This window comes from Balearica regulorum, chromosome 1, assembly GCF_011004875.1.
Source record: "Balearica regulorum gibbericeps isolate bBalReg1 chromosome 1, bBalReg1.pri, whole genome shotgun sequence".
In the NCBI taxonomy this organism is placed as follows: Eukaryota; Metazoa; Chordata; class Aves; order Gruiformes; family Gruidae; genus Balearica; species Balearica regulorum.
Genome location: NC_046184.1, coordinates 120362817 through 120390547, shown reverse-complemented (window position 1 = coordinate 120390547; position 27731 = coordinate 120362817). Strand labels below are relative to the sequence as shown.

At 46.1% G+C, this 27731-nt stretch overlaps 1 protein-coding gene across 2 annotated transcripts in view; it reads left to right on the top strand.

Moving 5' to 3' along the window:
• C2CD2 (C2 calcium dependent domain containing 2) overlaps positions 1-27731 on the top strand; it is a 75775-nt gene that overhangs the window by 33228 nt on the left and 14816 nt on the right. The window contains exons 1-7 of one of the 2 annotated variants that reach the window (XM_075772580.1): positions 4155-4608; positions 6712-6810; positions 16953-17072; positions 17497-17598; positions 20974-21096; positions 21403-21523; positions 24632-24740. In XM_075772580.1, coding sequence (XP_075628695.1) covers positions 4327-4608; positions 6712-6810; positions 16953-17072; positions 17497-17598; positions 20974-21096; positions 21403-21523; positions 24632-24740 — 956 coding nt within the window. In that variant the 5' untranslated portion in view covers positions 4155-4326. Of the gene's footprint in view, positions 1-4154; positions 4609-6711; positions 6811-16952; positions 17073-17496; positions 17599-20973; positions 21097-21402; positions 21524-24631; positions 24741-27731 lie in introns of those variants that run through there. The other variant, XM_075772591.1, reaches the window with a different exon arrangement.

The following is a 27731-nucleotide window of genomic DNA, read 5'->3' as shown; positions in this document are numbered from 1 at the left end:
CAAAGTACATGGAATTATGAAAAACTAATTACTTTACTAATCACATCCCCAGAGCTATGCTTTGATGGGTAAGATCCTGAATGTTCAGAGAAGGCTATTCGAAACTCACAGGTGCACGAAAAAGGAAAATAATTAAATATTAGCTGCCACATATTTTTGCTATACTTCAAAAATTAAAATGTAAAATAGTTCTAGTTACAAGACAGCTGATAAAGTTCTGTAAAGGAAAACTGTTCTTAATATCTCAATGTAATCTTTTACTCTTCTCATTTCATGTTCACTAATTAGACTCACAAAATTCTTGCCAGTTAAACTCTCTACGTGGCACATGTGGGGAAGTGGAACATGGGAGAAGCTAAGGGCAGGTTTGTCTGCCACACTGCAGTGCTGTATTAGAAACTGCCGAGCTATCTGCAGACCAGCTGGTACAGCACCATACCATACTGAGCAAAGATACCGGTTTGGATCTTAAAATGAATGCGCCTGGCTAATAATAAATCTGGTCTCTCAGCAGAGTCAATTAACCTGTGTATGGTGCTGTGTACCATAGCAATATGGCTCTGGTTGTGGATCTCTGGGGATCTCAGCAGCTTGCTCCTTGGTGCCACATAGGTGTACTCTAAACCGCCCGTCTGGAGTCGGGCAGGCAGAAGGTTGGTCAGTGAATGGAGCGCAGGATTTCCCTGTGTCCCAGGCAAATACTTTGACCTCTGAGTAGCCCATTCTTTATACGCCCATACAGTAATCTAACTATAGCAGATAAAACCATGTTCTGGCATCTTATAGGTGCAAATGTGGACAATGTACTTACAACACAAAATGATCATATCGCTTCTCAGGCAACAACCTGTTCTTCCTCCCAGAAGCCTATCCCCCATATTCATAAATACTGTATTAAATGTTGATGTAACAGCTCTTCAGGAATCGCAGGCCCCGGAGACGAAGGTGAAAGTCCAGAGCAAAGAAGACATACCCTTGGTGGAAGAGGATCAGGTCAGGGAATACTTAAGCAATCTGGACATAGGTAAATCCATGGGCCCTGATGGGATGCACCCACAAGTGCTGAGAAAGCTGACAGATGTCATTGCAAGGCCACTCTTGATTATCTTTGAATGATCATGGCAGTTGGGAGAAGTGCCTGAGGACTGGAGGAAAGCAAGCACCACTCCTAACTGCAGGAAAGGCAGGACAGAGGACCCTGGGACCTACAGGCCAGTCAGCCTCACCTTGATCCCTGGGAAGGTGATGGAGCAGCTAATCCTGGACACCATTTCCAGGCACATGAAGAACAAGAAAGTTATCAGGAATAGTCAGCACGGATTCACCAAGGGGAAGTCATGCTTGACCAACTCAAGAAACTCCTAGGATGAAACCACTGGCTTGGTAGATGGGGGGAGAACAGTGGACATGGTCTACTTAGATTTTTGACACACTCTCCCATCAGATCCTCATAGAGAAGCTGATGTAGTATGGGCTGGATGAGCAGACAGTGAGGTGGATTGAAAACTGGCTGAACAACTGCACCCAGAGTGGTGATCAGTGGAACAAAGTCTAGTTGGAGGCCTGTAACTAGCGTACCCCAGGGGTCAATACTGGGTTCTGTGCTGTTCAAGACCTTCAGTAACGATCTGGATGGCCGGCCACAGCGTACCCTCTGCAAGCCTGCAGATGACACAAAACGGAGGAGCAGCTGATACACCAGAGGGTTGTGATGCCATCCAGAGGGACCTTGCCAGGCTGGAGAAGTGGGCTGACAGGAACCTAATGCACTTCAGCAGAGGGAAGTGCAAAGTCCTGCACCGGGGAAGGAACAGCTCCAGGCCCTGGTACATGCTGGGAGCTGCCCAGCTGGAAAGGAGCTTTGCAGAAAGGACCTGGGGGTTATGGTGGACAGCAAATTGAACATAAGCCAACAACATGTCCTTACAGCAAAGAAAGCTAATGGCACCCTGGACTGCATTAGGAGTGTTGCCAGCAGGCTGAGGGAAGTGATCCTTCCCCTCAGCCATGGCGAGGCCACACCTGAAGTGCTGTGTCTCCACTGGAGAGAACCCAGTGAAAGGCCACTGAGGTTATTAAGGGGCTGGAGCATCTCTCACATGAGGAAAGGCTGAGAGAGCTGGCAGGGGGAAAGCCAGAGAAGGCTCAGGGGGGACGTTGTTAGTGTATATAAATATCTGAAGGCAGGGTGCAAAGAGGATGGAGCCAAGTTCTTTTCAGTGGTGCCCAGTGACAGGACCAGGGGCAATGGGCATAGACTGAAACACAGGAGGTTCTCTCTGAATGTAAGGAAAAAACATTTTTTCACTGTGAGGGTGATGGAGTCCTTGGAGATATTCAAAAGCTATCTACCTGGACATGGTCCTGGGCAACAGCCTCTGGGCGGCCCTGCCTGAGCACGGGGGTTGGACCAGAAGACCTCCAGAGGTCCCTTCCAACATCAACCATTCAGTGATTCTGTCATGTACTCCCTTCCCTTCTCTTTTGACCTCTGCTTCTAGCCATGAACGTGCTTGAAAATGTCCAGCAAACAGGCATCTGCCGTTCAGTCTGTGAGCCCACACAGCTTCTGTGCCTCAGTACCTGCTGCCTGCATGGCTCCCTCAGGAGGCACGCCAGAGCCAGGCACTGCGGGACACCACCCCCCCCCCCCATAATTCCCCTCTGTCATTCATGGCAACACTCCAATGGTCTGGAATTCCAGTTTCCAGCAAGGAAAAGATGCTTCTGCCCTTTAAGGCTACAGTGGCGATAGTCTAAAACTGAGTGGAGCAAGAACTTACAATGACATTTCACTACCAACCTCAATGACTTAATCATTGGTTGTTTCAGCGCATGGATTGGGCAAAAAATACAAGTGAGGGTCATTGGCTGGGAGGTGCCATGGGGTAAAAGAAAGTCACTACGAAAGAAACAGGAGGCAAAGAAAAGCAGAAGAAAAATGAGGACACAAGTAGCAATGAGCTGATAAGGTAGCACTCTGAAAACCAAACAGGAACTTACTAAAAATTAATGTGACAGAAATAAATAATTATGAAACTCTTATTTATTACCAAAAGACAATTTCCTCTCCTTTATCGCAAACCTCCTACTGATAACAACAGTCATTCAGCATGGTTTGCAGAAAGTACTTAGTTCTGAACTTAGGTTCCAGGCTGCAGATCACGACGACACACAGGTTTGTTTTTTCCTCCTTCTGGTGTTTGAAATCCTCAGTAGAGGAGATGCTGAGGCACCAGGAAGAAAAGGGAAGCTTGCGTTCGCCCTTTGAAAGGAAGCAGAAGGAAAAATAAAATGTCTCGTCGTCTCCTGAGTTGTTCCCGCAGCAATGTGAAGCGGTGAGCGGGAAGGCCCCAATCACAGACCTGCAAGTAACAGGGGTGCCTTCACAAAACACCCGTTTGCTACTGAGGGGCAGCGTGGCAATATTATCCGCTGGGCTTTGTAATTCTGACATAAACTAGGTAAGTATGCCTCAGTCTCTTGAACACAAAGTTACATTATTTTTCTTTTCTGGGGAAAAAGTCAGGCCTGTTTTGTGTGCAAAGGTGAGAGGGGCTGTTCACTTGATTTTTCATTTGCAGTTGTTTCTTAGTGTGCAAATGGCATCACTAAATTACACTGATGTAAGGGGAAACCTTTTGGTAGATGAAAACCAATGAGAATTATTAGCTTGACACCTGTGCCTTTCCCGGGCCTCTGAACGCCTCTCCTGTCCCAGTGTCTCTATTGAAACCCTCTTTTTACCCATCTTTGTAAAAGCTCTTCTCGTCCCATCCTGCCCACAGCACCGCCCGGTACGGCAAATGGTTTCTCCGAGAAGCGCCGGCTCAGGGCGCACACGAACCCGCCCGACCGCAGCCTGCGCCCCAGGCACCCGCTCCGAGCCCCACTCCCTCCCGCTACAGCCGCCCGGGGCACCAGGCGCCCCCTCACCCGCTCTGCCGCGGGACGCCAGGGGAGCCGCGGGCCGAGCGCCCCTCCGCTGCCGAGCGAGGCGACGCCACCTGACCCGGCCGCGCCGGCAGAGCGCCAGCTCCCCGCCGCGCTCATGGGCAGGCCCGCCACCGCCCACGCTGGGCAGGGGCTGGGGCCGTGGTCGGGCTTCCCCTCCCCTCGCCGCCCCGCCGGCAGGGGCGGGCCGGGCCGGGCCGGGCGGTGACTGCGCCGTGGGCGGGCGGTGCGGCGCGTCCCCAGGCAGGCAGCCGGACGCTGTGCTGCCGCTCCCGGCTCAGGCCCTGCGCGGGCTGCGGTTGCCGCTGCCCGGCCCCGCCGTCGTGCGCGCCTTGGTGGGGGCCGGTAGCGCGGTTCCCATTATGGTCAGTCATGGCGTGGCTGGCGGGCGGGCTGGCCGAGCTGCGCTGGTGCGCGCTGGTCGCCCTCTTCGTGGCGGCGCTGGCAACTCTGGCCGTCTACCTGGTGCAGTATGCGCTGCTGACCCTGCGGCGGGGCCGGCCGCCGCCTCAGCCGCTGCCGCCGCCGCGGCGGGACGAGCTGCTAGAGGAGGGCAGCTCGGTGCTGGCCTGGGCGCTGTCGCTGGGCAGCTGGCGGCGGCAGTGGCGGCGGGCCTGGGTGGCGGCGCTCAGCGCCGAGGCGGCGGCGCGGGCGGTGAGTGCCGGGGACGCAGGTGAGGGGCGGCGGGAGGGCGGGCGGGCCGGGGCACGGGGGGCCGCCCCACCGCAGGGCCCGGCTGGGGAGCTCCGGGCGGCGCCGTCGGCTGCTCCGCCGCGTTGAAGGCGGGGGCCTCTGGGCCGTGGGGCGACTCGCCGGGGCGGGGCGGGCGAGGGCTCTTCTTGCCCGGGGCGAGGAGTGGCTGTGGGTGCATTGGGACTTGTCCCAAAGATACGTGGGGGTGCCGTCAGCACGCTGCTACAGTGCCTGCCGGTGCGTTACCGTCCCGCCATGTGCATGTGTGTGTGTATGTATGTATTTATATATGTATGTGTTTGGTGGCTGCTTGGCAGGAAGTTGAAGGCGGGAGCTGGACAGAGGGGCAGAGTGGACGCAGGGAAGGACGGTGGGGGGAAGCCATGACCTCCGCGGCCCCTGGCAGGGGCTTGCGCTGCCGATAACATTGTTCGGGTGCGGGGAGGAGGAAACAATGGAAACTTCCTGTCCTGGTCTGCGGCACGGGGCCTGCGGCCGGTCCTTTGGCAGATAGCTCCCGGGGCTGGCCAGCCCTGGGCTTCGGCTGGCTGAGGCCGTGCTGAGCCCGTGTGCGTGTCGGTGTGATGCTGAGGGGTAGCGTCCCCCAGACAGCTGTGGGCTTCTCGGGGTTTTTGTCAGTTTGCTTTTAACCTGGGTCAGGTAAGAAATGCACAAAACGTGGCATCCCTTCCCATCTCGTCCTACCCTTCTTGCAAAGGGTGCGGCATGGAATCCCACTCGGTGATTTGTAATGGTATGCCCAGGTCTAAGAGGTGAGGAGTTTAAGTGAGGCCATGGCAACCTAATTCCCTGGTCCTCAGGACCAAACCCTAGCTATGTCAGTGGAAAATGCTGAGGCTATCTAGGGAGCTGCATGTACTCAGCTCTCCGAATTTGTGCCGAGCCTTCTCCCTAGGTCTAAGGAGCTTCGTTTCCTGGCAGCCCCAGCGTGCTTTCTTCCTACATGTTGGGGGGCAGGCTGGGGGAGAAGGAAGAGCAGGCAACGTGTGTGTGTGAAAGATAAGGAAAGCAGTTTAACACTTTCCAGGCATCACCATAAGTTAGGGCAGTGAAAGAAAAGTGCTTCGTCTGCCCTTTCAAATTGCACAGTGCAGTGCAGAAAAGCATGGGTTGTGGTAAGAAATGAAGGTTTGCCTTGTGCTTGTGGAAGAGGAGAGCCCAGATGATAGCTTGGGCACAGGTGCTGGGAACTAAAGCCAACTAGAAACAAGCATCAGCTTCCCATCCCCAGCCAGAGACCAAAGCCACTCTGACTAGGGCACAGGCACCCTCCCTCCCCAGGAGAGCAGCTGGAGCCCTCTCTTGCCATGAGTTCGCTGCCTGGCACTGCAGCATGGCTTGGCTCCCACTGTCAGCCTCCCAAAACAATGTCAGCGGCACACTGCTAATGAAATTATTGCGTGCAAAACAACCTGGGGTGAGGAGGGAAATGACGCTGACCACTCGGTGTGGGTAGCAGGTGGAGAATGTGGGTGCTGATGTCTCTGAAAGTATGACCTCACTGCCAAACCAGGTATATGCTGTCTTTTCCTTGCTGCCTGTGTGAAGACTGAGGAGCTGTCATTGCTGCCAGCTGTCACACACGAGGAAGGATTGGGGAGGGGAGGCTTCTTTCCTCACCTCTGCAAGATGATATTTGTTTTTTCTTAGTTTTGGCATAGCCTAGTGCAGCAATATTATTAGGCCAAACCAAAAACGCCCTTTAAAAATACAGCACTGATTAACCCTTACTCAAGTACAGCAGTTTCACTGAACTCTGTCCCTGCTCATGGGCTTCATGCTGTGCTGTGTACCTTGATAATCTGCTACAGAGAAAGATGAGTTATGATTAGGCCCATAGTTATGTCCTAAGTACAGGTTTTCAGGCTCTACCCTGTATTATGTAGTGAGGTGTCGTGCAATTAATACGTACAAGTTTTGACATACTTTTGCAATTCTGTCTCTGGTTCTTCCGGGAACTTCACTGGCAGTGCATTTTTATCACTTGTTTTCAAGTGATGGCTTTGTCACCTAACGATGCTTCTTTTTTTTTTTCTTTCTTAGGATTCACAGTTGCTTACATTTGAGGAAGATGACCCACCAGAACCGCTTGAGCTAGCAGTTAAACAAGTTGTTAGTGTTGTAAAGTCAGCTCAAGAGAAGGTAAACTTCAGTTTTGTTTTGTTTTGTTTCAGTGCACTTCTCAGCAGGAAGCGTTAACTTTTCTTACAAGTGTCAGTGGGAGTTTTATTTGTCAATACTTCTGTACACTTGATCTCGGTTTGTCAAGGCTGGTAAGAAGCTGCCTCTCTAATGAACTTGTGCAAACTCTTGACATTGATTCACTTCTTTTGCAAGTCCTGAGCAGAATGCGCTCCAGGGCTTCTACCAAATGAACAATAACCAGAGTTATGCCAAGTTTATATGAGCTCATACAGCAGCCCTCTCCTCCCACCCCCACCATTGGTACAATGGTTCCCCATCCTACTGCTGAAGCATGGGGTAGGGAATTCATGAAGAAGGAAAGGGACACTTTTCCTCTGGGGCAGGAAAACATCTTTGTTTGCCTCTTGCTGTTTGTGTGGCTGATTACAGGTTTGCTTCCTAAGTCAGAGCTGGGTAAGGATCAATGGAACAGCTGCAAAGTCCTGAGGTTGAAGTCTTGACTGTGCTGAATCCTGTATTCAGTGAGGAGCGAATGGTCTCTTTCTTCCTCTCCCACCCCATGTACTGGGAAGTGGTTTTCCTCGTGCTTAGAGCAGATAAAATAAGGCAGAATGTGGCTCGTAGGGTAAAAATGTACGTACGCTTATTAGCAATGAGCCTCTGCGTGCTCATGCTAGTGACTGTAACTACTAATCACATCTGAACTGGTGCTCAGCTTTAGGCAACTGCATCAAATTAGCCTAATGCTTTTCTTCTTGTTTTGCTTTGTTATTTTGGTTTGCTTGTCTTATTTAGATGTTAAGCAGCTCTACCATGATTCCTTTGAAAAGTATGCATGCTTATCTGCCTGGTACACAACTTATAGGCACACCCTGATTGGTGGCAGCTGGGGATGGCCAACATGTAAAGTTGTTTGTGCACTTGTTATCTTTCCCTTTTTTTCCCCTTTTTGCTTTTTTTCCCCTTCCCCTACGAGTGGTCCCTGCCCCAGCAGAGGGGCTGGAGACCCTGGAGTTGATAGGGCCGTAGAGTTGGCACTCGTGTTACTCTGTGCCACTGGAAGACACCACAATGGGAAATGGTTAAGACCACTTAACCCACTGCTGGGTCTAAAAGTGGTGTGCTGTGTAATGTGTGAAGCCAGCAACTGAAGGAGATCTGCCACAAATAAAAACTAGTGACTACCAGCACAAAAAACGGGTATCTTGCAGTGCAGTGTCTAAAACATTGCCAGAACGTGGGCAGGGCTGCAAATGTGTTCGCACGGGAGGTGGACAGGAGGTTTGGGTCTGCTGGTTGCCCCTGGCCAGTGTCAAAGTTCACTGGCTCCCTGGGGCCAGCTCTGTGCGCAGGGTACCATGCCTGTGGCTGGACCACGATGTGAGCAGCATCTCAAGGCTCAAACTAGCTTTTGGCCTTGCCTGCATGCCAGAACCAAGGCATGATGCTGCAGTCCTGGATTTCCCTGAAGTCACTCTGTACCACTGGGAACATCTCTGCTGCACTGCTCAGCTAACTTCTGCGTTGTTTAAATGTAGATTCTGACTGGCGTAGCAGTGAGGTAAGTTAGTGCCTGCAGTGCCCCGTGGGCACCCAAACCTGCTGTGGTTAAGCTTGGGCAGCAGAAGGTAGCAAGTGCTGGCTCCGCAGCAGCCAAAGCCTGAGGAACTGCTGGCTGCTGTAGGGCTGTTCTTTTGCTCTCCTCTACCTGTTGCTTTGCAATCTGGCACCCTCCCCTGTGCAGTCTCTGGTCCTTGTCTGACCTTGGGTTGAGCCATTTCAGTATGTTAATTGAGCTGTTACACTGCAGCCAGCAATCTAATGTGGTTTTGTAGCAGCTTAAACCAATATAAGCACATTTTAAAATGTATTGGATTAAAACAGGTTTGCTTACGTAAACTGGGTTCTTCTGAACTGTCCTAAAACCCATTTCCATAATCTTGTGCACAGCTGCTGGAAGAATTTATCTGAATTATTCTTACTCCTTCAGTTAAGGTACAACTTGAATATTTATTTGGATTTCAGTGTATAATAACCTTAGAGTGGCACTCTGGTAGCCACTTTCTCTCCTTCCTTAAATGCATAGCTTTCTCTAAACACCTCAGGAGTTCTCTCATACAGTAATTGTCTCTCTTACGTATTCCTCAGGTAATACGAAGGGTCCAGAGGGGTTTTTTTGGTGATGTTTTCTTCTCCCCCCTGCTCTTCAAACTCCTAATCTATGCATATGAAATTGAAATCTCTTTCCACAGCTTGTCCAAACTCAAACTTCTGATACATGCTTGTAACTCACTACTGGTGTGGCTGGCTCTGAATGTAGCTTGTGGCCATATGCTGCGTGTTTATCAATGTTGTAGCATCCCGCAGAGCTCTGCACTTGCCTGAGGCATCAGGTGGTACAAGACTGTTTTCCTGCAACCAGTTCAACATGCTGCTTTACTTGTGGTCTGTATAACAAGAGTGTATAGGTGCTTTGGTTTAGCAGCCAGGGCTTGATTTATTGCAAGTTGTTTCAAATATGTATTTGACCTTGCATCAGGGAGGTTGTGGTCATCAAAGGAAGTGGAGGATTGAGGGTGAGAGATCAAAATAGCAGTAAGCAAGGGATGTGTAATACTTTAATGCAACTATATGCTGATAGAGCCCTGTGGTATGTCTTTTGTGGTGGGTGGTCCTCTGTCCTCTTGAAGCATGTCCAGGTGATGGGCCTGCCTGGTGCTGAGAAGACTCGCCTGCAGTCTTGCTCCAAAATGGGATTGCCAGCCAGACTGCAATTATTATATTACAGCTGACAGCCCTGTTTATGAGTGGGACACACACTGACATGTGCAGTCCTTACTCACATGTGCAGTCCTCATACTGTCCTTGCCTTGAAGAAGCTGAAAGTTGTGATACTGGTGTATGCTCCATGGTGCAGTGCTGCAGACATGGTTTGGGGAGCTGCTGGTTGTGAGCTTGGCCAAAGCCGTTGCGATGGGGACAGAGCTACTCTGTGGCTGAAGGTTACACCACACTGCTTCTTGACAAAGCCTCTATTTATACATTGCCTTCACTCCAATTTTGGGCCAGAGCCTAAAAATATAGAATGAAGTAGCCTGTTTTCATTGTGTGGTGTTGGTTGTTTTGCTGTAATAAAGTAAACAGTAGGAATATTCTTACCTAATTCTGCCAACCTTTCCCTTACTGCAGTCTATTTCCAGAGGCTTTGAACTTCACAATAACAACAACAAAGGCAACGAAAAAGATGATTCTCTTGCTGGGGACTTGGCACAGAGGGTTTAGAATGAGGAGGCTACAACAGAAGTCTCCCTTCTTTTCCTACTTCATGCTTAAATAGAAAGAGGTAAAATGCCCTCAGAGTGCCATTCCTTTAATGAGTGATAATAAGTTGCTATACAAGGAATGACTGTCTTGGATCACAACAGACAACAGCAAATATGAAAGCTTCATGTTAATTTTTGTATGATGAATCTTGCTGGGGCAAATGTTGGAGAGAAAGGAGGACTGTTTTGCAGGCTTGTGAGAGGTCCTGTTTTCCTATGAGCAGTACAGCATGCCCAAAGAGGCCTTATTCACCCACACGGCTGTTGTAGCTTCATCTTGATATCACATCATTTGCAGCCGCCCTGACCGTCACGTGCAGTTCCTATTGTGTTTTAACTCCCTATTTTGCTTGAAAAGCTACCCCAGAGCTTTGCTGCTTTAATGACTTGGGGTTTTTTTACAAGCCTAAATGGACTCATGGCCCACGCACCTTTTTTTTTCTTGTTTTTTAGTTTCTGTACTAGTATAATCCTTTATCGTTAATGTATTTACTTTTCTTCCGTGGTGCTTGCTGTTAGTAAGTACATCGTAGAGGAATTATATTTCCTTCTAGCCTTTGTTCACCTTGGCTAAGTAAATTGTTACTTCAGTCTCCTTTCATGATGTTGTCCTACCTCGTAAGTCACTCCTGTGCACCCATTCTCTGCAGTAGGTCCAGTTAAATCCATTTTCTTGAACTTGATGGCTGAAGTGACACACAGCACTACAGGTGAGGTCTCACCATGTAAGGAGAGTACTGCTTTGTGTCTCTGAAGGTTCCCTCTTGATGTATTTTAGGCTTCTGATTTGCCTCTCCTGTGGCTGCTTGAGACATCTCAGTCTCTCTTCCTTTGGTGTTCTCCCAGTGAGAAGCTGCCCTTTGTAGAAGTAGTATTTGTTAATTCTCATACACACTGTGTAATTTGAATTGCATTTCACTTCTAGTCTTCAAGGTTTTCCAGTTTTTCTGTGACACGTCCTAATGTTCCTTTGTATTGCTGCTTCTCCACTTGCTTTCGTCAGCATCACACTTTCTTTCAGATTTCTCCTGAGGGATTTTGGACATTAACTATGCAATAGAGTCGATGCCTGACAAGCTCCTTTGTAACTTGCTTCCAGCTGTCACCTCCCTGCTCAATGTCCTGTCCTCTCCCTTTCAAACACATCATCGTTCACCGTAACATAGGAATGATGGAGTACAAGCTGAATTATCAGTGTGGTGACCCTACTAAAACAGACAACATAGTTGTTAGGTAGGTTAGATCCATTGAGTGTCTTGTCAAAGGAAGACATCAAGGTTGGGATTTGTTTGCTTCAATGGAGATAATACTGGTTTTGGCATGTCAGGTAGCCTGCCCGTCTTGCAGCTGTTACCGCAGATGCATGCGGGCTTCCTATAGGCTTGTGCGCATCTGGCAGCTCGGCGCAGGGGTCAGGGATGCCATAGCACCCCAATGGCATGATGTGCCTGGCTCCCCACAACTGAATCTCTCTCCCTGTGTTTTATTGTCTTCTGTTGGTCTCCATGTCTTCAGCTATGCCGTCTCCCAAATTGTTTGTAAAGATTTGCGTGTTAGTGAGGCCAGACTAGCAAGTCTATTTCTGGTACTTATTTATTTTCCGCTTTCTTAAATGTAAGTGCTGCTTCCTGTCCTTGTACTGTTTGATATTCACTTTACTTGATAGGTGTATTGAAAATTCTTCCTGTCTTGTCTCCTTGTACTCTCTGCTTGTTTGTTTTATTCCCCCCTCCCATTTTTCCCCCCACTTTTTTTTGAATTTGTATGTCTGTCGGTCTCAAAGGAATGGATAAATTCACTTGTTTTATCAGTTGCTGCTTTGTTTCTGTTGCACACGTCATAACGCTCTCTCTCATGCACTCATTCCATCACTCACCCTGTCTTCACCCTGGTGTTTACCATTGTTTTGGAAAACTGGTCAGGGGTTGTCTCATTATAGTGGCAGGCAAACTCACTTTGATAACAGCTTCTAAAAATCACCCCTAGCTGTGGCCGGGTTAGATGTTGCATTTGTCTTCTTTTCTTCAGTTTGTCTGTGTCACTCAGTAAACTGCTTGGATATAGAGGGAACAGTGAAGAAGCTACAGAAACTCCCTCCAGAAGTTAATGCATGGGCTCTGGTAGCCAGGGAAGATGGTTTAATTCTTCTTCTGAACAGCTGAGCGTTACGACTGTGGAAAGGCAGAAACTTCTGACTGGAAAATTTTCCTAGGGTGAGGTTTTAGGCTGAGCACACAAGCTGCCTGTGTGTGTGGCCATTGACAAGGTAAGTCTTCCGTGACAAAAAAAAACGAGCTGCCACCTTCTCAGAATAGTACTCCAAAATAAACATAGGAAATGGCGGGGGTCCTAAATTTAATAGTGTACTGGTCCCCACAGTTGAGATCAAGGCAACTTTCACTGCATGGCTGCCTCACGGTGTATACTCATTTTCTTGTGGAAATGTTAAAGATTTGTATTACTTACATACTACTGAGTAACCTTGAGTAACCTGCTCTTTCTGGAAATAAATACCAAATGCAGTAAAACCTGTTCCTTTCCAGAAAAAAAGCAATCAAGGCTTGTAATGCCAAGGGTTTTACGAGCTTGCGTGATGCGGTTGGGGCCTGAGGAAGGTGAAGACGACCTTCCCTGGCAGAGCTGTCAGAACTTCCCCCGAAGTCATGGTCCTTCACCCTCTGTTGGCCAGGGGAGGGAGGAGTAACGAAAAGGCTGTGTGTAATGCACGAATCAGTGGGGTGCCAGTGCCTAAGCTTGAAACCTCAAGGCGAGAGGATGCTACATGTGAGGAGCAGAGGCACTCCAGTGCTCCTTGAGATGGTGTGGCTTCTGCTGATACTTCAGGAAGGAAAGAAACTGAAATTTTGCAGCTCTGTCCAGAGGAACTGCAAAGGACAAAAGTCAAGAAATAGAGGGGAAGGGACTTTAATAGGTGGGGGTACAGAAGTTTGGACACCTGAGTTTCTTAGAAAAATATTTCTCTTACTCCAACTTCAGTGCTTTTTTAGTCTCCTTCGTTCCTGTAGTTGATTATCTGAAACAGAATTTTTTAACTTTTTTTTTAGGATAATTGTACTTATAATTTTAGATACAAATAAGCAAGGTGTGCGGAAGTGTTACAGCATCTGCAGCTCAGCAGAGCTGGGTGCCAGTGTTGGTCAGATGGGGAACAGTGCACAGCTAGGTTGGGGAGTTTTGCCATGTCCCACACGGTGGTCTGATGTCGCCACAGACAGTGGCAGGAGAGGAGGCTGGAGGGTGTAGAGGAAACAGCAAGAATAACCCTTGCATGGGGGTCATCGAGTGCCAGGAGCCAGCTGAGTGTGGGGAGCAGTGGCAGAGGAGGAGCAGGAGCAAAGCCTTACTGGCAGAGACACCCTGAGGAAGGGCTGGGAACCCCTTCCATGGGAGGTCCCCAAAATGCACACAGAGACTCCTTGGATGGTGTCAGAGTGTTTGCACTGGAGGAGGCTAGAGGTATGGAGGTGCTTGAGGGAGAAAATACCTTGGTCTTGCTGGTGGAAGAGTCCTGGTTTATTTGTGCTGCTACTTCACTTCTCCTTCTTTCTGCTACTTTAGGAGGTCTTGCTTGTCCAGATGTAAGGTAACAAAAGAGAGCTGGGCTGTGACTCCTCTGGGAGCCCAGAATTACCTGGCCACAGCTGCTGTGCAGTAGTACAAGGGCTTAGTTTTTAAAGAGCAATTTGTTACAAAAATGACCAGATTTCTAGACTCTAAAACACAGTGTTGATGACTGGGAATGTCCCCGGTAAGGAGGGGTGGGGAAGAGAGATGAGGAAGATAAATAAAGTTGAAGAGCAGCTGCCTTCCCATCAGCCCAGGTGCTGCTGTTTTCTTGTGAACATCTATCCTTCCTCTTTCTCTCCTCTGTCAACCAGAAAAGGGTGCTTTGCCTTGCCCTCCCTTCTCCCACTCTTCATCTCTGCAGAGAAAATTAATTTGGGGGGAGCAGTTTGGATGAGGGGCATGGAGGAAGAGGAGCATAGTGCAGGAAGCTTCAGTATTTTTCTTCATATGACTTCTGGAGAAAATGGCCTATGTATTTCAGCTGCCGTCTATCAAAATCATCTGCTACACTTGTAAAGAAATGTCACTTAAAAAGGGAAGCAGCAGGTGCAGTCTCCTTAATTGACTTCTCACTGCTTCCGGCAGCATCTTAGATGAAAACAGAATCGCTTTCTCTTCAAATCCCAGCCCAGAATTCTACTACTCTTGGTATTCTGACTCCATAATCTACTCTGCTCCCAGAACAAAGGGATTCACCTGATGTAAAGACACGTTATTTTCCATTAACAAAAACATGGAACTACTCCTTTTTCTGATTGGATTCAAAATTAACAGAACTCTGTACCTGAAGACCACAGTTATTTCACTAGAAGTGAGGGGAGAAGGGGAGTAGGACTTGGTAGATGTCTTTGGCAGAAAATAAATTAGTCAGGGACACTAATGGTTTGGGCTCGTAAACTAAAGGTACAAATATTTTTTTAAAAAAAAAAGGATTTAGCATCTCTTGGCAAGGTATAGAAAGAAGCGTGAAAGTTCCACCACCTGCAATGTCTGTTTCCATCCTTTACTTAAGGTAAACACGATTAAGAAAAAGTTGGCACATGAGCTCATCTACCCACTCTCCTGCCACACTTTTATTTTTTTTAAAGCAGTAGTCAACTGTACCTGGCAACCTTGGTTCTTGGACATCCAGAAATTCCAGGCGAATGGCTCTGCATCACATGTGCAGCAAGTCCAACTTGTTATGAATGCATTGAACATCCTGTGCATGGGTGGATGAAGTGTGCATGGATGATAAACCACTGCATTTAGGACATGCAAGTGTCAGCAGCTTTTTTGTCAGACCTGTCCTCTTCCCTCTCTGCTCTTGAAAAAGAGGGAAGAATGTATTCGTTTTTGAAGTCTTTGAAGAGTCACCGTGCCAATCGATCCTCGTGAATGAAAGGAGCAATTCTGTGTTTTAACTCAAGTACAAGTAAAATAAGCAGTTAGGCTCTTTGGTCTTGTTAGCTATTAAAAATGTTTAAAAATTCTTTGTGTTATATCATAATTGTGGGTGTTCGTGTTGATTTTATGGGATTAAGGGTCAGAAATAACTTCTGAAGTTATTTAGACTTTGGGGAAGGGGAGAGGTGAGGGAAACTGATTTGTCCACTTCTAAACTATAATTTGCAGAACACAAACCTGAAAAGGCAAATCTTGTTGCTTGTGAGTGTGGTTGGGATTTTTATTTGTCATGTCCACCCCCTCCCCCTGCTCCTTTGTAATTAAGTCTCTACCTTAATGGATGTGCTCTGAAGCCCTTGATAATGCTCTGGTGGTTCTTAAAATGTATGCTATAGAGCCTAGGGAGATGAAATATATGTAAGGAAAGACTGATAAGGATCTTCCAGAAGGTACATGATTCATTTTAAAGCCTTCAGCTTCAATTCCAGTGCCCGTAAGTGAAGCAATAAGTGTGCAAACATAATCTAATAGCATACGTACAGAGTTTCCATCAAACAAATCTTGCAGCTAATTATTTGTCTGTGTGTTACATTAACCTGGATAACTTTGAGTCATAGAGTCACAGAATGGTTTGGGTTGGAAGGGACCTCAAAGACCATCTAGTTCCAACCCCCCTGCCATGGGCAGGGACACCCTCCACTAGACCAGGTTGCCCAAAGCCCCATCCAACCTAGCCTTGAACACTTCTGGGGGGGGGGGGGGGGCCAGCCACAGCTTCTCTGGGCAACCCATTCCACTGCCTCACCACGCTCATAGTGAAGAATTTCTTTCTAATATCTAAATCTACCCTCTCTAAGGAGGGCTTAGCTATCCTTTCCAATGGTGGAGCTGTGGGGACAGTAAGCACAGAGGGACAAGTGACAAGCAGAGCTGTTTGCAAAGTGAGCTTTTCTTCCTGGTGTAACAAGTGATTTCTGACTTCTCTACCTGTGGTTTCCCTGTACTGCCAGGTGCTTTCTGCACAATACTAGAATTTTGCATGGCACCTCCAGCACCTCAGCCAGTTTGCAGAGGAGAGGGAGGAAAAGCCATTTGGTGTTTGTAAACTCAGTGTGATAACAAGTTAAATTACCACTCGTAATAGTGAGGGAGTGTACTCAACGAAGTCTGTTGCAATCAAGTGGCATGTAAACTTTTCCTAGATATTCAGCTTCGTCACCAAATTTCATGGCGTTTCTTGGTTTGGTCAAAGACTTGAATAAATTTTTAAAGACTCCTGCCCCTTCCCACCCCACTGGGAGCTGGAATTATTCAGACAAAATTCTCTTCTGTAGTAGCAGGATTATGCCAAAGTTTCACATTTGTAGGATGCAGCCACACCAAATATTATTTGGTAAAATTAACTGTCCTATGGTACGCTACTTAGTTTGGAGCAGAAGAGGAAGAAAAACAAACTTTTTCTCTTTTATGCAAAATTGTGATATTTGAGCTTTTAATATATAGATTGTGAAACACAAAAGAGTCATTGTCAGGTGAGGACTTACTTTTGTATTGGATAACAATACAAAAGAAATTTTGGAAAATACCAGAATTTCCAGGTATTAAATTCTGTGTCAAGAAGTGAACACTTGACCTACCATTTTTAGAAGTGAATATAGAGAAGGAGTGAGGGATCTTAATGAAATTGCTTAGAAATCTCCCACCTACGGAATTTAGCATAATTCTGGTAGCTTAAAGTCCTTCCTTTTCTTAGTTCCTTTCTTGCCTTCACCAAACCTTCTTCTGAAGACTAATTTGGTTTTCCCTTCCTTTGTTTCCCCCCTGCCCCTTTCATTTCTTTAGGTGGTTTCTTGTAATGTTGTGGGAGATTCCGTTAAATTTGTTGTCACTGTCTCGCATACTTCACCCGCGGCTGCAGAAGGTCAGTCATACAGCGTGAAATTGTCTCCAGTTCACTTGCAGGTAAAGTGTTAAGTGTTGTTCTCTCTCTTCTTCCTTTTGTTACATCTCATCCCATGGCTGAGCTGAACCTCCTGTTAGCAAAATGCATACAAAAGCATGTTAACTCTGGTAAAATGTTTGATAATATTACAGTTTCCCTCAGGGGCAAGTGATAAATTCAGAAATTAAGCCACCTCTTTAGGAGACTGTGGATAAATAACACGTTAGGTAGACTACTTGGATGTATAGAACAACAGTTCCCTTTTTTGACTGGCACGCACTCTCAAAGCTTAAGTAACTTCTGCCTTCTTAGACTGACACTTTGAATTTACTTACTCAGAAGCTGGTATCATTCTTCCACTGGTGAGCCTTAGTGTGGAGCTTGACCTACAGGTTCTTTACAGGACACCAGAACACTCTCCAATAACTGCTTTCCTATCCACAGCTCCAGCTGTATGTGAAAGACAAAGGAGAAGACGTCAAAGTTGAGTGGTTCCTCATTAACACCAATGAAACCAACTTTGAAATCCAGCCAACAGTGCAGGAGGTCAGTCAGTAAGTTTTATTTGTTGTAATGGTAGAGAAGATGGGTCTCCATCCCTTTGGTGCAAAACCTAGTGTAATGCTTTAGGTTAGCAGTAGAAGTGTCTAGAGCAAAGGTGTCAGGTGAGGCTGGAAGAGCTGAAGCAAAAACACCCGTTTGTTTCTGCTGGCTGCCTTCAGCAGAAGTGTAGAGCAGGCACCTGTGGACAGTGCCGTCTTGAACTGCTTCAGTGACATCTGCCGTGGCTCATCCATCAAAACCCTACATGTCTGAAATCTGGGAGCATTTCTGAAGATTACTGAAGCATTGAAGATAAATTAAGTCTGTATTTGACAGACAAATGACCTGGCAAACATTCTTTATCCAAATTCAGAAGTGTGAAAAATGTCTGTTCCTAAATACCTTCTCTCGGACCACTTCTAAAATAATAAAAAACCCCAATTATAATGGTATTCCCATCAAAGTAATTACAAAGTTTCCTTTTCCTTAACTTGAATCAGTTTTGAAATCTGGCAACAATAGTTCAGAAACAGCTCTGAAAAAATACAATTATATAAGGAAATGATGGATGATCTAAAAATATTGTAATGCTTTTGGAATTGCACCTTATATTAGTACATAAACACTGATTCATTGGGGGGTTTTTATTGGGACATCCCCTGAAAGAGTTTCTTCATAACTGAGACTCTCTTCTGCCTTTGACACTTCACGATTATATTTTGGTTTTGGCACAAACATGGTGACTTAAGCCTTTCTTACAGCAGCAGGTGAACATTTGCTTGTGTTTTGTGAAGTTGGTTTTCCGACAGAAGGCCTTGTTAAAAAATAGGTTTATTGTATAGTAGAACTGCTTCTAAAGACTTGTACTGAGTGACCTATAATTGTAATAATTTATTACCATGGGGTTTGTACACAAAGCTGTGAAACTCATGGCTAAAGACAAATGAGTCTTCTGAAGTGTGTTTTAATGTAGATTTTACTGTGCACACGTAGCAGTGTAAATAGCCTTCACGTGTCGAGATGGCATGGTGATTATCCACATCTTGGACAGTCATTAAGTACTCAGTGACAAATGCAGATGACTCTGGTACAGTCACTGGACTTCACAACCAGCTTTTTGAGTGATGCTGGAGTCCAGGGCTGCAAAGGAGTTGCAACTTGTTGCACTTTGCCCACGTTTTTAAAATAAGCCTGTTAAGCTCTTGATAGTTAAGGGCTTTATTTTCACTTTTAAGTTTCTATTAGTGCTTAGGGAAGAGTGGAGGCAATAAACAAAGAGCTAAAACCTGTGAGCAACCTACACCTCAGAAAGTGTTTCAGCTCCTAAACTTAATGTCAGCTTTTGTATCTTGTTTTTTTCCTCTTTCAGAAGCAATAGCGTGTGTACAAATAAATAACTTTAATTGCTTGTGATTATTTACACAGCAGTTTTGTCATCAGTCAAATAAGGTCGATACAATAACCTATTTTCTGTTGATAACAGCTGGGTGAACCTGAGTTGCGTTTGGCAGCCTGGCTGACTTGGCAGGGCTTGGGTTTGCACGCGGTGACTTCATGTGCTGGTGTGCCCCGCGCCGGCCATGACAGCTGGCTGTACACCCCTAGCCCATGCGAAGCCCAAAGTGAAACGTGTTGTCTTAAGCCTTTCTGGTTGGCGATTAAGCCATTATGGCTTGCCTTGTAGGGGGTGTCGTGACGGAGCATTACTTTTCCAATCAGGATGGCTAAAAATGAGGTTGGGCTGACAGAAGGCTCTGTAACCAGACTGCTTTCCAAATAACTATGGAAACATCAGAAAATACCTATGAGCAGAAGTCCAATGGCTATTGTTGCTGTTGTTACCTTTGAATAACAAATATCAGCTTAGGTTGGTGGCAAAGCGAGAGTTAGCTGATATTTTGCAAGTTGACACTGTTCTTCATGAAACAGTGTTTACATAAGGGCAGGGGAGAGAAATTACCAAATAGTGAAAACTAACCACAGTTTATCTACTTCTTTAAATAACATAATAAAATTACTGAAACTGAGGCTTTAGACAGCCTAATTTCCTTTAATATTTTTTAAAATAAAAGAGTACTGTCTGCAAGTTGCAGAAATGTGCTGCTGCCTCTTTCCTTGGTGGCTGTTTGAGGGAGTACGGTGTGAACAAAGCAGAGTTTCTGTGGGACTGGTCAATGCTGTTGTATGTTTTGAACCGTAGCGACCTGTCATCATAGGGCAGTTAGGTAAGAAGGCAGTGAAATGGGATTTCTGTACACAGCATTCCTGGGATTTTTATGAAACACCCTAAACGTTTCTGTAACAGGTAATTGGGAAAGGGCTGTTACTCCAGATCTGTTTGACCTGTTGTGCAAGCTGCAAGCATACCTTTAGGAGTGCAGAAGTCACTGCACGATCATTCTCCTACACCTAAGAAAGGATGGAGGCTTTTGAAACAGCAGGTGCTGGGTGTCCAGGGTGGCAAAGCCTGCGCTCTGCTGCGTTCGCAGAGTGCAGGTGTTTGAGACTTGAGCTGGTACTGAAAAGAAACCTCAGTGAGATTTCTACTGGGCTACCTTCAGAGCAGTTGGGTATCAAACTGCCCTTTCTGCGATGGCTTAATTTAAAAATCCACTCCCTGTAGGTAACTGAGCAGAAGAGACTTTGAGCAGCATGATGGGGAATCAGGCTTCTCCAGGAGGGAGGAGCGGTTCACCATCTTCATACCCCTTACAATTAATTGTGTGGAGGTGCCTGTGTTAGCAAAATCTGTGATCTGTTCTGGTCCTTCAGAGATAGTGGTGTTAAGCGCAGATTCCCGTGAGATTTTTGAATGGACAAATGTATGAGTCAGCCCCCCCAAGCAGCATGACTACCTGTTCTTCCAGTGCACTTTTCAGCAAGGTTGAAGACCTCCAAGAGATGTTATAATAATTTTTTTTTTTCAGTGCAGCACAGGATTAGCTTGTTCTCAGCGGTTGCAAGCTGGCAGAACTCCCAATAAATCAGTGGACCAGTGCGAATCTGCTTATCTGATGACCTGATCTGCTTTCTCAGTGGGGTGCAAAGCAGTACAAAAACTTTAAAACACCATCTTAAGATATAAACTGTTAATGAAACTTCTGGTTTTGTGGGAAATAGCTGTGGCTTCCTAACTCTCAGAACAGCATGTGACTTTTTTAGTGTATATTTCTCGTTTTCCTTTAATGCTTAATATGGAAATTTAAGTAATTATTTGCATGATCTCTTGGTACGTTTTGTTGTTGGCAACAAGAACCATGTCTGTCTTGTACAAAGTTAATTTGCGATATCTTTGATAGTTTAGATATACCAAATTAATTTTTGCCTTAACTTCTTTCTTCTGAGTTTTGAGAAGCATGATCGTTTGTTTCCTCTTAGGGACAGACAGCAGGGACACGTGCAATATCTGAAACGCTCAGAGATGTTTTGAAGAACCTCTTTAGCTCAGTTTCTCCATCTGTAGTGTTGAGTACGAGGCCTACAGATATAAAGGAGGTTCAGGTAAGTCTTATTCCTACCTAAATCTTTTGAGAAGTCTCCTTCTGCTTAGTGTTTTTATTATTTACTCGTGACCTACAAACGAATAAGCTTAACACCATTTGGTGATCAGAAACAACTGGAATACGTTCTTTAAAACAACATAGCCTTTGGCAGTGAAGGCTTTGTGATCATAACTCCCATGTGGCTATTTGTTGATGTTACACCCCATCGCACGTCCGTCTGCTTCCCTGTGTCGATGTGACAGAAATTAAAAGTAATTGGTATTTGCATATGCACAATCCGTCTTGTTGTGCTTGCTTTTCACAGAATGTACAGAACATAAGCCTTCTCCCTCAGGGCACTAGTCCGCCTAAACCTCCAAGGGCTCATGAACTCAAACTGCTGGTAAAGAACATCGCGGCAAACCTAGCTGATCACAGTGCTGCAGGTAACGTAGCCCATGCGGTGCTGCTCATTTTCAAGCAGAGTTGGTGGTTGTTTGGGTTTTTTTTTCCTTTCCACTGAAATAATTTGGAAGTTCTGGGTTACAACCTTCTCTTAAAAGAAGATGTAAGAAATTGCTGTAGTCTGAGAAACAGACTTAGTCATGCTTGTACAAAACTGTGTATGTTTTAGTTTATCTGAGTATTTAAACATCTTTATCTTCTTGTAAACACATCCATCGTTGTTGAAAACAAATTGAAATGAGCATATTTAGAAACTTGGTTAATTATTTTCTGGATTTTAGTTTTAATTTCTAAAAGTTATCATTCTGGGTGTACCCAAGATGAGGGGTTGAAATCCCACTCTCCACTAACTGTTAGCAGTGACGTTGGTTTGGCTCAGTATTACCTTATTTTTACAGCTGCTTTTCTTGACTTCTGAGCAATTTGCTGATTTAGCTAAAACTCTCCTCAAAGGTGGTGTTTTGTTGTCAGGGATATTTTTTCCCCCTAATAAAGTACCTCTGTGGGTAGGGGAGGGAGAGTACTTCTTGCAAGTGGAGAACAAAGCCAAAAAGGAGGTCACTGCCTAGTTGAAGTTGCAGTGTTGGTTTTGGAAAGAAGCACCAAGTCTGTCTAGCAAGTATTCAGACTCCTTCAAGTGCAAGCACGCCTCCATCACTGGTTGAGGCACGAGCAAGCATATTTCAGATTTTGTCAGCGGAAATGCAAATTTGAGGCTCTGCTATTTATGGTCACTAACAGTTCCGTAACAGTCTTTTTAATGGAAGCTTGTGGCTGCTAAATTGGGCAAGGCATTAGTTTTGGATATGTATATCCTACTTGCTATACTCCTTTTTTTCAGTTAGATGTAATAGGTTTCTGCCCTAGACTCTTGCATAATGTTGCTTTGCTCATCCTGGTCAGAAGTCCCTTACAACTTTCTGCAGACTTTTTTTTTTTTTTTTTTTTTTTTAAAACAAATTATTTTTAAAGCAGTTCTGGAACTCTTTGCAGTGAAATGTCCTATATAAATAAAACTGTGCTGAAAACTGTAGATTGCAGGAAAAGTCATTCAGAATTTGTTATTACTCTACAGTTTTGTGGCGCAAACTAAACTTTTCAAAAGAGCAGATCATTTTGGCTGCCTTTAAAATTCACGAGATGGGATACCTTTACATGCATACAGTGCACACAACAGAATATTCATCTTATGGAAAGCCTCTGTGCCCCCTCCCTGAAAATGAGAGGAAGAGCGGACAATTAATGTGGTCCGCTTTGGGCATCCAGATATTGAGAGGCAAAATCACCATTTGCTATTCTAAAGGGAGATGGAGGGAATTTTTCTGGTTCCCTAGCAACTCTGGGAGTGTAAAAGCTTTGGAACCGAGTATGAGAAATAAAGCTTCATAGTGGGGTTTAGCTGGTACGCTCAAAAATCAGTGGAAACACTGTACAGCTGGGAAGATGCTAGCTTCTGGACATAGCTTGCTGCCTTTTAATTATTGTTCCCTTCCCTTTTCCTGACCTTGTCTTGCAGCAATAATTAATTATCGTGTTGCAACTCTGAGACTCCATCAGAGTGTGCAATATTGCAGGCTAACCTGCATAAATATACAGAGGGGAGGGGATGTTTGTATGTCTTGATCATTATCATCCTCTAAATCATGGATGCTAACGTGTTTTATAGGAGCTTGTGGCATTCCTGTATATATGTTAGTTCAGTTAGTGAGTTACCAGTAGCAGAACTGGTATCTGCTTATGGGCTGTGCCCACTTTTATCTCCTTAGTTTGTGTGTGTAAACAAAGATTATCCTAGATTTAGTACTGTATGGTCCACAGTGTATCATCTAGGGCAAAAGTGATTTGTGCCGTAAAGGAAGAAAATTGCTAGTTGTGTACACCAGGGCATGTGGGGCAGAAATGCCGAAATACCCAGTTCAGTGTCAGTCGGTCAGTGGTTCCGGTGTAATTTCAGGCAGAGCTATTACAGGCGTTTCTGCCCTGGGCTGCCGAGCGCTGCTGCCAGCAAGAGCAGGCTGCGGAGACATATGGCTGGGTTAACAGAAAACCGTCTCAGGTTCATTAACTCAGGCTCAGCTCACTGTGAAAGCAGCTAAACTACTTACTCCAGGGTTAGCTTGGATCCCAAATAAGCTGCCTGTACACACTGCTTTGTCTCCTCTAATAACCTTGCCAGGCCCAACCTGCTTCTGTGCCTGAGATACGGCTCATCCACAGCCCCAGTGCACCACCAGAGGACAACTGAGAGTTGATGATAGGAAATACAGACCTAGATTCCTAGATTCTTCTGGAGAACTGGAGGCAGCATATCTTTTGTTTGCTTTCTACTCAGTCAGTACTGAGCTTTTTGCCGCTTTCCTTGATGTTTTGGAATGCTGGGACTGAAATGATTTCTAATGCTGTGAAAGCCATACAAAAGAAATTGTTTTAAGTGGAACATGTTGTGCAAACTATTTCCCCTTGGAGCAGCAATATAACTAATATGTTGATTTGCCACACTACCAAATTCCAAGATCAAGGTAGAGATGATTCTGCACTAGTACTCTAAAATGCCATGAACTTGTTAAAAACCGGAGTCCACAAAGCCATTGTTAATTAACACTACTGTCACCATTCACTTGCTAGCAGAAAAAGCTTGCTTTGATGTCCAAAGAAACCACTGTGACAGCGGCCAGTAGGAACTTTGAAAACTTCTGGGTTTTTTAAAGCAGCTGAGAGCAACTTTACTCCCTCCCCGCCTCATACCCACACTGCCACCACCTTGCTGTTCGTTCTGCGTCCCCATCCTTTTTGATCTTTTTATGTCTGCGTTTTTTTGCTTCGTGCCAGAATTTAAGTTGGATCGTCATGTTTCACACTACGTAGAACAGCGCATAAGACAGCGATGATGCAGTCTTAACCATCTCCATTAATGTAGATGATATACAAACTGAGGGAAGAAATATATTCTGTGGGAGGGTGAGGAGGTGTTTGCAATAGTCTATTCAAAAGCGCAATATGTAACGAAGGGGGCTCTTTGCTTTCTTCTAAGTGTGCCTCTGGGTGATGGAATACTAATAACTGGATATTGATTTTTCTTGCCCTTACAGGCAGCACAAACCTTGCGTGTATGGTTCAGTTGAATGACCCTATGCAGAAGTTTTCCAGCTCTGTAGCCAAAAATGCTGCAAATCCCTTTTGGAAGGAAGAGTTTATCTTGTAAGTAACTTACCTACTGAGAATACTTTTATAGTAAAACTTTTTTTTTTTTCTTAAGCTGTGAGAGGTTTTTGAGGGAAGAACAGCATTTTGAAATATATCCAGTCAGGTGAGAAATCTGATATCTAATTACCCTCTGCATGGATATGAGATCAAATAGGTCTGTAGATCTTCCCTGGTAGATATCTGATTCTAGTAAAGGACAGCAGTAACAGGCATAATAAGTGACCCTGTGCTTTCATACAGTGCCAAAAAAAGTGTTAGCAAGGTTTTGAAGTCACTTTACCTTGAAAAACTGCATTTGAGGAAATCTGATGTCTCTCCATTCCCTCCCCTGAGTGGGAAGTGTAAACGTGCAAAAAAATTGACCATCTAAAAGATTGGTGGCAAAGGGAGTGTAAAACTACCGAGATTTTTTTTCTGTAGAACAAAAACGGGACTTTCAGGCAGCCTGCACGATATTCTGTGATTCACACAGCTTCTGTAAATAAGGTCAAAAGTGAGCAGTTCTAAAACTATTTTCATTTCCACTTTCTAGCAGCAGAGCAGAAATATTTGGTAGCTTCTGTATTGTATGAGTTGAGGAAGTGGAGGAGCAGGACTCCCTGATGGCGGGGTGGGTCAGAGGGGTGTTTCTCTAGTAGCTTTAAACACATGCACAGGCAGGCAGAAGCAGCTTCCCAGGGGAAAGGGGAAGAGATGCTGCCATGCTACATACTGCAGATACTGCTTTCTTTTTTTTCTACCAGATTATTAATGTGAGAGGCACTTCATGCGCAGTGGAGTCTCTGGTTCTTTCGGTAGCTTTCCTCTCCCATCTCAGTTCCATTTCTCTTTATATATATAAAAATACATATTTCAGAGAGTAATGCTGCTTGTTTTCATGTGACATTTTTCCTCACTGCCTAGTCACAGCCTGACATCCGCTGTATCTGTTCCTTCTCTTGCAATTGAGGCTTAGCTTACAAGGAGCTGAGCATGTATTCAGACCTGTGCCTGTCCATGGCGAGTGCTCTCTTCCTTGAGGAGTGGTGTGCACTTCTGCGTGCTTCTCCTCAACTTGAAGGAGGAGTGAGCATGCAGCGCACAGATCTTTTTCTGCCTCATCATCGCAGTCTGCCAGACTGCGCCTGTGAATGTTATGGAGCGTGCACTGGAGAAACAGGAGAGCTGAGGGGAAAAGCGACATGGGCTGCTTGGTTTGAAGGAAGGTGCCAGGATTGGTCATCACAAGTTGTACAGGACTTTGAGAACACTGGACCCCTCTGCATGTGTGCGGTGGGTGGAGATGGTTAAAAGTCACTATAGTCAGTGAAGAAAAATTGATGTAGAACAAACATTCTGCTTGGTAGAATACCATGGGACAGAGCCCTGGAAGGAAGAGGGGCCCAAGACAACTGGCTAATATTCAAGGGTCAACTCCTCCAGGCTCAGGAGCGATGCATCCCAACAAAGAGGAAGTCATGCAAAAACACCAAGAGGCCCCCATGGATGAACAAGGACCTCCCGGGCAAAGTCAAACAAAAAAAGGAAGCCTACAGAGGGTGGAAGCAAGGGCAGGTAGCCTGGGAGGAATACAGAGAAACTGTCCGAGCAGCCAGAGATCAGGTTAGGAAAGCCAAAGCCCTGATAGAAATTAGTCTGGCCACGGATGTCAAGGACAAGAAGCTTCTATAGGTATGTTAGTGGTAAGAGGAGCATGAGGGAAAATGTGGGTCCCCTCCAGAATGAAACAGGTGACCTGGCCACCCAGGATATGGAGAAGGCTGAGGTACTCAATGACTTCTTTGCCTCAGTCTTCACTGGCAAATCCTTGAGCCACACTGCCCAGGTCACAGAAGGCAGGGACTGGGAGAATGCAGAACCGCCCACTGTAGGAGAAGATCAGGGTCGAGACCATCTAAGGAACCTGAAGGTGCACAAGTCCATGGGACCTGATGAATTGCATCCGTGGGTCTTGAGGGAACTGGCGGATGAAATGGCCAGGCCACTCTTCATCATATTTGAGAAGTCCTGGCAGTCCAGCAAAGTTCCCGCTGACTGGAAGAGGGGGAACGTAATCCCCATTTTTAAGAAGGGGAAAAAAGGAAGACCCAGGGAACTACAGGCCGGTCAGTCTCACCTCCATGCCTGGCAAGATTATGGAGCAGACCCTCCTGGAGACTATGCTCAGGCACATGGAAAATAAGGAGGTGATTGGTGACAGCCAACATGGCTTCACTAGGGGCAAATCGTGCCTGACAAACTTGATGGCCTTCTATGATGGGGTTACAGCGTAGGTGGATAAGGGAAGGGCAACTGATATCATCTACCTAGACTTGTGCAAGGCATTTGACACTGTCCCGCACGACATCCTTGTCTCTAAATTGGAGAGACATGGATTCGATGGATGAACCACTGGGTGGATAAGGATTTGGCTGGATGGTCGCACTCAGTTGTGGTCAACAGCTCAATGTCCAAGTGGAGAACGGTGACGAGTGGCGTTCTTCAGGGGTCGGTACTGGGACCAGCACTGTTCAACATCTTTGTCGGCAACATGGACAGTGGGATCGAGTGCACCTTCAGCAAGTTTGCCAATGACACCAAGCTGTGTGGTGTGGTCAACACGCTGGAAGGAAGGGATGCCATCCAGAGGGACCTTGACAGGCTGGAGAGGTGGGCCCGTGCGAACCGCATGAAGTTCAACAAGGCCAAGTGCAAGGTCCTGCACGTGGGTTGGGGCAATCCCAAGCACGACTATAGGCTGGGCAAGGAATGGATTGAGAGCAGCCCCGAGGAGAAGGACTTGGGGGCATTGATTGATGAGAAGCTCAGCATGAGCCGGCAGTGTGCGCTTGCAGCCCAGAAAGCCAACCGTGTCCTGGGCTGCATCAAAAGAGGTGTGACCAGCAGGTGGAGGGAGGTGATCCTGCCCCTCTACTCTGCTCTTGTGAGACCCCACCTGGAGTACTGCGTCCAGCTCTGGGGGCCCCAGTACAAGAGAGACATGGA